This window comes from Parus major, chromosome 26 (genome assembly GCF_001522545.3).
Source record: "Parus major isolate Abel chromosome 26, Parus_major1.1, whole genome shotgun sequence".
NCBI classification, from domain to species: domain Eukaryota; kingdom Metazoa; phylum Chordata; class Aves; order Passeriformes; family Paridae; genus Parus; species Parus major.
This window is the reverse complement of record NC_031795.1, coordinates 4,894,783-4,905,729: the sequence shown is the minus strand read 5'-3', so window position 1 is coordinate 4,905,729 and position 10,947 is coordinate 4,894,783. Positions and strand designations below refer to the sequence as shown.

At 52.3% G+C, this 10,947-nt stretch overlaps 2 protein-coding genes across 6 annotated transcripts in view; one reads left to right on the top strand and one right to left on the bottom strand.

Annotated features, from left to right (window-relative positions):
- Window positions 1-10,549, top strand: part of PFKFB2 (6-phosphofructo-2-kinase/fructose-2,6-biphosphatase 2) — a 24,411-nt gene extending 13,862 nt beyond the window's left edge. The window contains exons 1-14 of one of the 5 annotated variants that reach the window (XM_015650628.2): window positions 1,351-1,555; window positions 2,231-2,376; window positions 2,846-3,037; window positions 4,107-4,206; window positions 4,754-4,839; window positions 5,213-5,425; window positions 5,867-6,049; window positions 6,615-6,803; window positions 7,165-7,362; window positions 7,996-8,178; window positions 8,557-8,745; window positions 8,983-9,162; window positions 9,288-9,448; window positions 9,615-10,549. In XM_015650628.2, the coding sequence (XP_015506114.1) occupies window positions 2,289-2,376; window positions 2,846-3,037; window positions 4,107-4,206; window positions 4,754-4,839; window positions 5,213-5,425; window positions 5,867-6,049; window positions 6,615-6,803; window positions 7,165-7,362; window positions 7,996-8,178; window positions 8,557-8,745; window positions 8,983-9,162; window positions 9,288-9,448; window positions 9,615-9,767 (2,115 nt within the window). In that variant the 5' untranslated portion in view covers window positions 1,351-1,555; window positions 2,231-2,288 and the 3' untranslated portion in view covers window positions 9,768-10,549. Of the gene's footprint in view, window positions 1-1,350; window positions 1,556-2,230; window positions 2,377-2,845; window positions 3,038-4,106; window positions 4,207-4,753; window positions 4,840-5,212; window positions 5,426-5,866; window positions 6,050-6,614; window positions 6,804-7,164; window positions 7,363-7,995; window positions 8,179-8,556; window positions 8,746-8,982; window positions 9,163-9,287; window positions 9,449-9,611 lie in introns of those variants that run through there. The other 4 variants (XM_033519955.1, XM_015650627.2, XR_001525034.3 and 1 more) reach the window with 4 other exon arrangements.
- PLEKHA6 (pleckstrin homology domain containing A6) overlaps window positions 1-10,947 on the bottom strand; it is a 150,689-nt gene that overhangs the window by 104,319 nt on the left and 35,423 nt on the right. The gene's annotated exons all lie outside the window — the stretch shown is intronic.

Genomic DNA, 10,947 nt, shown 5'->3' with positions numbered 1-10,947 from the left:
TGTGGAGGTGGATTTAGAGGTGTGGAGGTGAGCCTGGCACCTTCCTGAGCTTTTCCCCAGGAGTGGGGGGTCTCTGTGAGCCCCCAGCTTTCTGTGCCTCTGTTTCAAGGGTGGTGGTGGCTGCTGTCACCTTCAGTGGGACCTGCCTGTCCCTGTGTGTCACTGCAGAGGAAAAGGAGCACTGGAGCTAAAACTGCTCCATCTCTGGGAAAAACACTGAAAAATGGGGAGAAAGAGTTAAAGCCAGCCTGGCTGCTCTGTGTGCAGTGACCTCAGAGCTGCCACCCCTGCCAGGTGTCCCCTTCCCGGCAGCTCAGGTGGGTGACAGCAGAACCTGGCCTGGCTGCCAAGGGGTGAGGGAGGAGAGGCACCAGCACCAGCCTGGCCAGAGCCACCTGCCCTGGGGGTGTCCCCAAGGCTCACCCCCTGCCCCTCTGGGTGAGCAGTGGCAGTGCCACCCCTGCTGTCCCCCCGCTGTCCCCACGCTGTCCCCCTGCTCCTGGGTGCTGTGTGCAGCTGCAGCTCTGTCTGGAGTGTTTGGTGAGAGGGATTTTACCCAGCTGTTTGTAAACTTTCCTGCTCTGCTGCCTTCTGAGCGGGTTATTTTTTTAGGTTTTACAACGCTGCAGTGTCTGTCAGCTCGTGCTGTGTGCTCTGTGCACTTGAGTGTAAATATCTGTCAGTGTTTATTTGCAATAAAGAGACTTAAAAAAACACAGAGCATTTCCTCTGTTATTTTCCATTGTTTGCTCTAACTCTCTGCTGTGTTTTCAGAGGAGGTGTGGAACTCAGGGAGTCTCTGGGATGTGTTTGGAGGAAGAGGGGCTGCAGGGGTGGGCAGGTGTCCTCTGGTTTGGGAATTTGAGTTGAAAATGGGGACTCTTAAACCCTACTGCTGTTCTCCTTCTCTCCTCAGCTTTAAGGGTGTTTTTACTGGAGTTCAGAATCTCGGGGTTTCCGTGGAACTGAGCTTTAAGGTCCTTTCCAACCAAACTGTTCTGGAATGCTCTGTGTGTTCAGCTCTGAGCGATGCTCCCAGGGACCTCCTGTGCTGCTCCAGCTGGAGCTGCTTCCATGGGATTAGGTGGGGCTGGCTGAAGAAACCCCTTTGGAATGCTGGCCATGGCTTTCTGAGGTCAGAGGGGATAAACTCAGGGTGAAGCAGCTCTGAGGATTTCCCACACTGTGCCCGAGGTCCCAGTGGAGCAGCTCAGCGAGGATCATTTCAAAGACTTGGCACCTCCACACATCAAAACCAAACAATTTCAACATCTGCTTGGGTTGCATTCAGTTTTGTAGTGTTTTGCTCTGGGGCTGGAATAAACCCCTTCCTTCTTGCTCGGGAGGAGTTAATGATTTATGGGTCAACGGGCCAGCTCTGGTTGGTTTCTGCAGAATTGAAGCTTCGTGGGGCCAGATTTGAGCATGTGGGTGTTATAAAACTCTTCCTTTGCCTGGGGCAGGAGCCTGGGGGGCTGGAGGAGAGCAGTCCCCGTTTCATCCTGCAAGTGCTGAACACGCCTGGGCTCTCCCATCTCCTGCCTCCACACTCCAGGTAGGACAATTCCCAGCCAGGCAGCTCCAAGTGCTGCTCCTGGGAGCTGGATTGGAGCTTCTGTGCAGCTCCAGCAGGCACAAAGGTCTGGAAATTAAATCAGGTGGAAGCAGGAGGTGTGGCAAGGACTGACAGAAAGGCAGAGGGGTGAAACAGGCATGGGAAATGTCGGGTTTAGGGCAGGGAGCAGTGAGGGGGACCCTCATTTCCAGGAGGTTTGGGAGGGTTCAGGCTCATGAATGACCCTGGATAACACAGAGAGGGCTCTTACAGATCCCTAGGGGTGCCAGGTGAGTGCAAATTGCACTTAAATTCCATTTTGTAAAGCAGTTTGGTTTGATTGACTTGTGAGCTCTACAGCTTGACTCAGGTAATATTTGCACAGAACTGATGAACTTTTTGCTTAAATCCTTTTTTCTCTCTCTGAGGGTAATTCATTGTTAGGGAGCTCTACTGGTGACTCCAGCAGGATTTCTTCTGACTAGGACTTGACTTCCAAGTGATTTATTGCTACAAATAAAGTGTTTTACCCATAAGTTTCCAGAAAAGAAATTCAGCTCCTGCTCCTTCTGCTCCTCTCCTGTGACTGCAGGAACTGCTCAGGGGTGGAGAAATCAGACCTGTGCACACAGCTAAGTATAAATACCCCAAAATACCCCTCTGCTGTCTTCACAGATACTGGCTCAGGAGGGGAGTGTGGTAACATCTGTGGGATCTCCAGGCAGGAATAAACATGTCAGCCCTGGAGCTGGGGAGGCTGAGGAATTGTGCAGCTGTCCTTGGGTCACTCCTCACTGCTGCTCTCATTGTGACTGTCCACAGTAAGTGAATGAGTCCATCAGGATGAACTGAGATTCCCAAAGGAAAACTTTCTCCTGGGTTTTACAAGACTTGGATCCTGCTGTTTTCCTCATTGCCTTTGCCTTTCAAGGGCTCTGTAAATCTTTGTGATCAGAATCCCTCTTCCTTTGCCTTTTTTCCCCCTTTCTGTGGGAAGCAGATACAAAACTATTTCAGCTGAAAAAGTGCAATATTTTATACTAAATGAGGAGAAGAAATGCTTCATCTGGACTTTGTGTCTGGCTGAATCTGCTGGCTGAGGTGTGAGGAGCAGGAATGATGAAGCTCCTCCAGATCCCCACCAGCCACAGGCTGCACTTCTCTTTGCTTCTGGCCTTGAGGAGAATTTGGAGCCCTGAGGGGTCCTCCCCTGGAGCTGCAGGGTGAATCAGGCCTGGAACCCCGCTGGTTTTTCTCCCAGCACATTTCTGGTGGGCTCTGTGTCCGCAGGTCTCTGCACGGCCCCGCCGCGGTCGCAGTCAGCAGAGCCCAAGGATCAGCTGGAGAGCATTGGGCTGTTCCCCTACGGATTCAGGATGGAGCTGGTCTGTCGGCCGGGCTACGGGAGAAAAGCTTACACTCCAAATGTCCTCATCTGTGGAGCCAACGGGGTGTGGCATGGACCGAGCGACATCTGCATCCGTGAGTGTGTTCTGGGTGTCCCTGCTCCCCTGGGAGATGTCCCTGCTCCCCTGGGAGGTGTCCCTGCTTCCCTGGGAGGTGGCCCTGCTCCTCTGGGAGGTGTCCCTGCTCCCCTGGGAGGTGTCCCTGCTTCCCTGGGAGGTGTCCCTGCTTCCCTGGGAGGTGTCCCTGCTCCCCTGGGAGGTGTCCCTGCCTCATCATCCCAAGGTGATCTTCAGGCTTCCTCCCAACCCAAACCCATTCTGTGCCTTTTGGTTCTGTTTGCTGATGCTCTCAGCTCCTTCTGTTGGAGCAGTGCCCAAAGGCGGCCCTGGGGATGGTGGCAATGAGTGACCTGAAGGGAAGTTTTGTTCCTCTGGGTGCTGGCAGGAGCTGCAATCAGCTCTGGTGCTGGCTGTGCTCCACTGTGGCTCCAAGGACGTCTTTCTGCTCAGGCATTTTGAACTCTCGTGTCTAGAAAAGCAGTTGTGAGCTGCAGAGGTGTCACCCTGTGTTAGGAACGGTGAAGTGATGGCACAGACTCTCTAGGTTTAGTTGCAAAAGAGAGCACTTTTTATTCTTCCAGATCTTCTTTTATAGACAGTTCCAAGAAGGTCCAAAAGGTGAAACTTTAATTGGTCATCAACACATCACCATGCTTGGGCAGTTAGGAACAACACCCCTCGACCGTTTATTGCAAGTAAACAAGGAGACAACACCTGCAAAGGTTGTTTACCTTCTCTAAGGCCTGCTTGGATTCCTCCTCATGATTTCCCAGGCCAGAGTGAGAAAGTTGTGTACTTGACTTTCCCACAGGCTCAAGCTAGTGCCTGAAGCCTAAAAATCTCTTATTTGACCACTGTCAGCTCACTGTCAGAGTGAGAATCCTTTAGCTGGGCAGAGACACTGCCACAGGTCACTGCAAACCCCCGAGGCAGGTCTGGCCAGCATCGGGAGTCACGGAATAACCTCGGGCTGGACGGGAGATCCGGGGGTCTCTGATCCATCCCCTGCCTCACAACTGGGGGTCTCTTTGGCTTTCCTGCCAAGAAACTGAGCTGGGAGCTGACTGGAGCCCTGTTGTCCCCAGCCAAGGCGTGCACCTACCCCGGGGAGCCGGCGCACGGCAGACTGCTCCTGCCCGGATCCTTCACTTTTGGCTCCACAGTCAACTTCACCTGTGACACTGGGTAAGCCAGGAGCACCTGAGCCACAGGCTTTCCTCCTCCTCCCCAGACAGTTTTCCAAAGTTTTTTCCTGTCAGAGCCTCCCCCATTAATAGATAATTAATTAATAAATATCTGTAGATAGGTAATTAATAAATATATGTAGATAATTGCAGAAAATACCTTCTGAGCTTTCCTTTGGGAGTTTTAAGATTGCTTGTGAGTGTCTCCTGCTTTGAGGAAGTTCTTCTCAAATTCAGGTTCACCCTCCTGGCTCTTCCCAAAAACCATTCCCAAAGTTTTGGTGTCTTTTTGAAGGAAAAATGTGAATATTGAGTTTAGAGGTGTAAGTAGTTAAGAAAGTATATTCTTTTCCTTAGAAACGTGTCATTTTTTAAATTTAAAGAGTGCTTTTGTCAAAAGGCTGTCTGTCCTTGAGAAAATGACACTGATGATGGATTTCTGATCTGCTGGAATTCTGACAAAGGAACCCAAACCTTCCTGGTGGTGATGTGGGTAACACATCAGGACTGAGTTTGTGGAGTAATTCCCTCTCCCCTGTCTCACACAGGTACAGACTGACTGGACACTCTGAGATTGAATGTGTGCTTAGGAACGAGGTTCTCACATGGAACAGAGACATTCCCACCTGTCAGGGTAAGCAGGGTTCCTTAATTACCTATTCTTTAATTATCTGGGGTGTGGCTGGATAAACAAGCTGTTGTGTTGCTCTGCTGAGGATTTTGCCATCTCAGTGCACGCTGGAGCCTGGAAAGACATTTTTTAATCTGTGTTTCCCTTCCTGCAGAAATGTTCATTCACTCTCTGGGAGTGATGCAGCTACATTTGAGCCTGGGATGTCCCAAACCCCCTCAGTGCCCAGTCACAGCTTGGGGCTGGTGCAGCTCCTCAAGACCTGCCTTTGATTTCTGACCCTTCTGCCACCTCCTGTTTCCACCTTTTTCTGGCCAGATCTTTGGTTTAAAATGAATTTAATCCTTCTTATGATGATCTTCCCCTCGTTCCACAGCGATTCCCTGTGCACCCCCTCCAGAAATCACAAATGGGCAGCGCAGTGGGATGGACAAGGAGCATTTTGTGTACGGGGATTCTGTCACCTACTGGTGCCACAGCCCCAGGAGGGGGCAGAGTCCTTTCTCCCTGGTGGGAGAGGCCACAATTATCTGCACAACCACGGATAACGTGAACGGTGTGTGGAGCAGCCCAGCTCCGGAATGCAAAGGTGAGCTGTTCCCACATCCCTGCACTGCTGCCTGCTCCTGCTCTGCTGCTTCCTCCCTTGGAACCTCCTCTCTCCTTCATCCTGCTGGAATGGAATGGAATCACCTCTTGCAGGTGGGACAGGAGTTAGGGTCTCCTCTGACGCTGACTGTGGCAGCAGGGATGTGGGAGTGGGATTTTACTGTGCTCACAGGGCAGGAGATCCCTCTCACCTGCTTTAAAATAGAACAGCTGCAAAGCATTCCCAAACCTGTGTTCTCTCTTTGCTTTGCCCTAAAACACCCTGCAGTAACCCAGGGTAAAGCCTACAAACCCACCCCATCGCCCTGTCCTGGCCCTTTTCAGCCCTTTTGGTGGCAAAAGGCGATGGGGACTTTTTCAAATCCCTCACATCCCCTCTGGAGCCTACCTGCTGATTGTCTGTGTGCTTCCCCCGGCCCAGTGGTGACCTGTAAGCAGCCGAGAGTGGAGAATGGGAAGCTGCTGAGTGGGTACCGGCCCCACTACACCTTTGGGGACACCGTGGTGTTCGACTGTGACTTACACTACAGCCTCAGCGGCAGTGGGGCCTCCAGCTGCAGGGACAGCGACCTCTGGGAGCCCCCCCTGCCCGTGTGCCAGCGCAGTGAGTGTGCAGGGCCAGCAGCCCCTGGGACCCCCCTCTGCTCAGAGAGCATCCCCTGGATCGGGAATTACAGATCATTGTAATGGTGAAAATTGTTCTGCTGTCCAAACTCAGAGTCCTGGAATAGTTTGGGTTGGGAGAGACCTTAAAGCCCATCCCATCCACCCCTGCCACAGCAGGGACACCTTTCACTGTCCCAGGCTGCTCCAAGACCTGTCCAGCCTGGCCAGGGACACTCCCAGGGATCCAGGGGCAGCCACAGCTGCTCTGGGCATCACCCTCATCGGGAAGAATTTCTGACCTAAACCCAACCTCCTTCATCTTAAAGCCCTTCTCCCTTGTCCTGTCACCCCATGCCCTTGTGACAAGTCTCTCTCCAGGGGGAAAAAAAAAATATCTGTATGTCTTCATTTGTCTCCTTTGCATTCCCTCTTTACCCTTCCCGAGCCCTCATGACTCAATACATCTCAGAATGAACAATGTGAGCCCATGGTTTTTATCCCAATTCCCTCCAGCCCAGGCCTTGTGATGCTCCACTGCCCCTAAACTGGAGTTTCACCCCCAGGCAGCTGCGATGAGCCCCCGGATGTGAGGAATGCTGTGAAAGCCAGGCTGGCTGGGAATCTGTTCCCTGTGGACACCGTGGTCACCTACGAGTGCCAGCACGGCCACCAGTTCAGCGTGGGGAAAACCACCTGGAACATCAGCTGCCTGCAGGGTTTTGTGTGGAGTGAGCCCCCTCCTCCGTGTGACAGTGAGTGCCTGGTGGGGTGGGGACTGCCTGGGGGTCAGGGGGATGCCCCAGGGCCCAGCTTGGTCTTTGCTGATTCTGGAATTCTTGATTTATTCTCCAGCTGCAGAGTTTGCTTTGCTTTATTTGCCAGTTTTGCTTTCAGGTCCCTTGAACCTCTGGAAAACATCCATTGTGGTCTTGAGGGTGCACCAGAAACCTTCCACCCTCCAGAAAATCCCCCCAGGGATGCTTTTGGGGCAGATTTAATGTTACAATGTGTCTGTGTCCTACAAGACATCCATCCTCGTCTTCACAACCATTTTCCTGTCACCCACTTGGCTTTGCCGTGGTTTCACCCTTGCTAATGTTTGGCATTTCCCAGGAATTCATTGCCCAGATCCACACATCCCAAATGGAAAGCCCTTGCACCCATGGCAAGTGAAAGAGGTTTATGAGTACGGAGACAGGCTGGAAGTGGCGTGCAGTGAAGGATTTGCTTTCAGAGGCCGTGGCAGCAGCATCACCCTCCGCTGTGGCAGCGATGGTGGATGGGATCCAGCAGTGCCAGAGTGCATTCCAGGTGGGACAGAGGGGAGGGATGATCATGATAGAAGCCATGGAGAGCTTTCCCCCACTCCAGGTGGCCCCAGATCTACTTCTCCTGGGATAATGTGGAATGTACAGGTGGCAAAAGATCCAGATGGGCCCCACAGGAAAAGAGCAGGGTTTTGGCAGGGCTGAGCTGGTGTCTGCAGGGGTGCAAGGGTGGTGTGTTGGAAGCTTCTAGAGGCTTGGGAGGTCCCTGAGAAGCCCTGGGAGACATTTACCCAGCTGGAAGGGGATGTGTTTGGGGCTGCTTTGCTGACACAAGGCTGGGGAGCACAGGATGTTCCTAAGGCATTTCCCCAGTCAGGAGAAAATTAGTGTAAATACTGCTCCAACTCCTGACTCAGAACCACAGCAATAGCCACAAAAGCTCAGGAAAACCTTGCCAGGAGGGAAAAACCTGCTCCACTTCCCAGGGCAGCCAGCAGAGCACAGCCAATTCCCTGTACTGACCCTCTAGGGTCACAGAGGCAGCCTGAGACCCACACCTGGGGATGGCCACTTTTCTACCCAGGGATCAGATTTGTTGGTAGCTCTTCTCCATAGAGAGCACGACTGGAGTTCTTTTTGGAAATACACAACATCCTTTATTCCCTGTTATTCCTAGAGCCACACTGCCCAGAGCCAGACATCCCTCATGGAAAGGAGGTTGGTAAAAGCAGGAGTGACTACCCCGTGGGGGCCCAGGTGAGGCTGGAGTGTCAGGAGGGCTTTGCCCTCAGGGGCCAGGCATCCATCACCTGTGGGGCTGATCTGAGCTGGGAGCCCGTGCTGCCCTTCTGTGACAAAGGTACGTGTGACACTCAGGGGACAGATTGATCTGCCTGCAGCACCTGCTCCTGGGGACACGAGCTCAGCCAGGTGTCCCCTCCCCAGAGCTGGAATTAGAATCATTAAGGTTGGGAAATAGCTCCAACATCATCAGGTCCAGGCTTTGACTGAATCCCACCATGGCCCCCAGGAGTGGGGAGGCCACCACTGGAAATATCCTGATATTTCTGGAGCCCTGAGCTGCTGTAAGAGGCCAGAATCCAGGCAACAGCTTGTGAATTTGCCTCACACCACCCATGAAGTGACCTTTGTGCTGCTTTCACAGAAATGCTTCTGATTCTCACCCGCAGATGACAACTGCACGTGCCTTTCTTTATCAATTCCCTTTGTTCCACAGTCTGTGGGCCCCCTCCACAGATCTCCTTTGGGTACCACTCTGGCAGAGGTTACACAGAGTTCCCTTATGGCACCAAGGTGACCTACGAATGTGAAGAGGGGCTGTCCCTCGTGGGGGATGAATCCATCTACTGCAGCTCTGATGATGGGGAGAGCCTGGTGTGGAGTGGACCTGCCCCGGAGTGCAGGGGTGAGTGTGGGATCAGATTAACCCCGGTCCAGGAGCTCCCAGCCCAGACAGGATGAACCACTGCAGCTCCTGTGTGACACCAGGACTCCTCAGTGTGCCTTTGAGCGCTGCTGCAGGAGGCTGAGGGTCAATTCCTGCATTTGAGCAGGAAGCTGCTGCAGAGAGCAGCAGGAGGAGCAGCTCTGCCCAGGTTCTGCTGTCCCCAGAGCCCATTCCCAGCTCTGCTCTGTCCCGCAGTGATCCGGTGCCCCAAGCCCGTGGTGGAGAGGGCGAGGATGACCCCACAGACCTTCACCTTTCCCTATGGGCTGCTCCTGCACTTCTCCTGTGATGAAGGCTTCAGGCTGCACGGTGCTGCCCAGAGCCAGTGCCTGGCTGATGGCACCTGGGGCCCTCCCCTGCCCACCTGCCAGCCAGGTGAGTGCCAGCCCTGCCCTGCACAGCCCGGGGGCTGCTCTGCTGGCCCACAGGGGGAGTTTGCAGGGTGGTTTTTCCTCCATCTCCTCCCATTATTTGATGTTTTGTGTGCGTTTCCCCCCCAGTTCGGTGCTCCCAGCCCCCGAGGCAGGAGGACGTCGTGGTTCACTTCAACAAGCTGTGGTACGAGGTGAACGAAACTGTGTCCTTCCACTGCAAACGTGATGGGGCAGCTTCCAAAACCACCTGCTCAGCTGATGGCACCTGGACACCACCACCCTCGTGTGTAAGTACCACCAGCTGCCCCCTTTTTCCCCTTTCTTGCCCCATTTTTCCTGTTTCTTGCCCCATTTATAGCCTGGAATAGCTTTGGTCCAGCTTCACGGTGGCGGTTGCTCTGTCACCCCTCACTGGACTCTCACTCTGCCTTTGTTTTGGTTGTTTTAAAGAAGAAACGTGATGTGTGTGAGAGGATTCTTCGAAACAAAGCAGCTTTCCAGTGTGGAATTCCTCTGTCAGAACTGAAAACCCTGCTGGAAGTCCAGAAACTCTACCTGGAGATCCAGAAACTTGAAAAGGAGCTAAAAATCGCCACCTACAGCTGACTGGTGGCACTGGCATTGTAAGAAGCATCCTCTGTGTGTTGGATCATGATGCTGGCTGAGGATTTTCTATCACTTTGTAATTTGTGCTAATGCTGAAGTGGCCAGGACAGAATTTATCAATCAGCCACAGGTTTGGTCACATGAGGAGTCGATGAGTTGTGAGTTAATTTTTAGGTTCAGTTTGTAGATCACTTTATGCCTTTTAAAGCTTCACATTTCAATCTGTTTGCCACGCTGGCAGGGCACAGCTAGGGAGGAACGGAGTGGAAAATGAATTTTGATGGTACAAACAGGCATGAACGTGGTGAGAGCCACTCACTCTCCAGTCCATTCCAATGGGAACATTCCCTCATTAGTGGGAACAACCCCTTCACTGCCTAATTACTTTTCTCATGGCCAAGAAAACCTCAAAGCCTCTGTCCTAGCAAAGCAAAAATGCCAGCTTGCCTTCCCAAGCATGGGTCCATGGCAGTGCCACATCTGTCTGTACCCCAAGGACAAATAACTGTACAGAAATAAATGGCTGGTTTTTAAATTCTTTTTCTGCACCATCCACTGAAAGAGAAGCTCTTGTGTCTTGTGATGGGACCAGAGATTATAATAAACCTGCAATTGTAATGACAGCTCAGTCTGGGTTTTAATAATCTGCCCTATCTCTAGTAAAGGGAAGTGTTTACATAATACAGGAAGTACATATAATATATAAAGTGTATATAATAAATAGGTTTATTTACAATGTATGTAAATGTTTATTTACAGTATAAATAAACAGTTCAATTAGCTGCTGTTCCACGAGTGCAGGGATGTGGGAGGTGTTCTCACAGCAGCCTGACCCCACACCCCACCTGCTCTGGGTGGAAATTAGCTTCAGACACGAGGCCAGGCTGCTGCAGAGTGATTTTGGCTGGAAAACACCTTTATAGCTCTGAACATCTGCCTTGCAGATCCCTGCTGGGGAGCTCAGGGCTGGGGGTGGCTGTCCCCAGCTTCCCGCTGCGAGGAGAGGCCTGCTCAGGCCCCTGGACACAAACAACAGCCTTTCTTCATGTCTTAAATAAAACTCCCACCCCCAGGATCCTGATGTCAGATTGTCAGAGGTGTTTGGCACTCCAAGAGCAGCCTGAGTTCTACGTGGGGATGCCTTGGGTCTGGGAGGAATCCTTTTCCATTTGTAATTTTC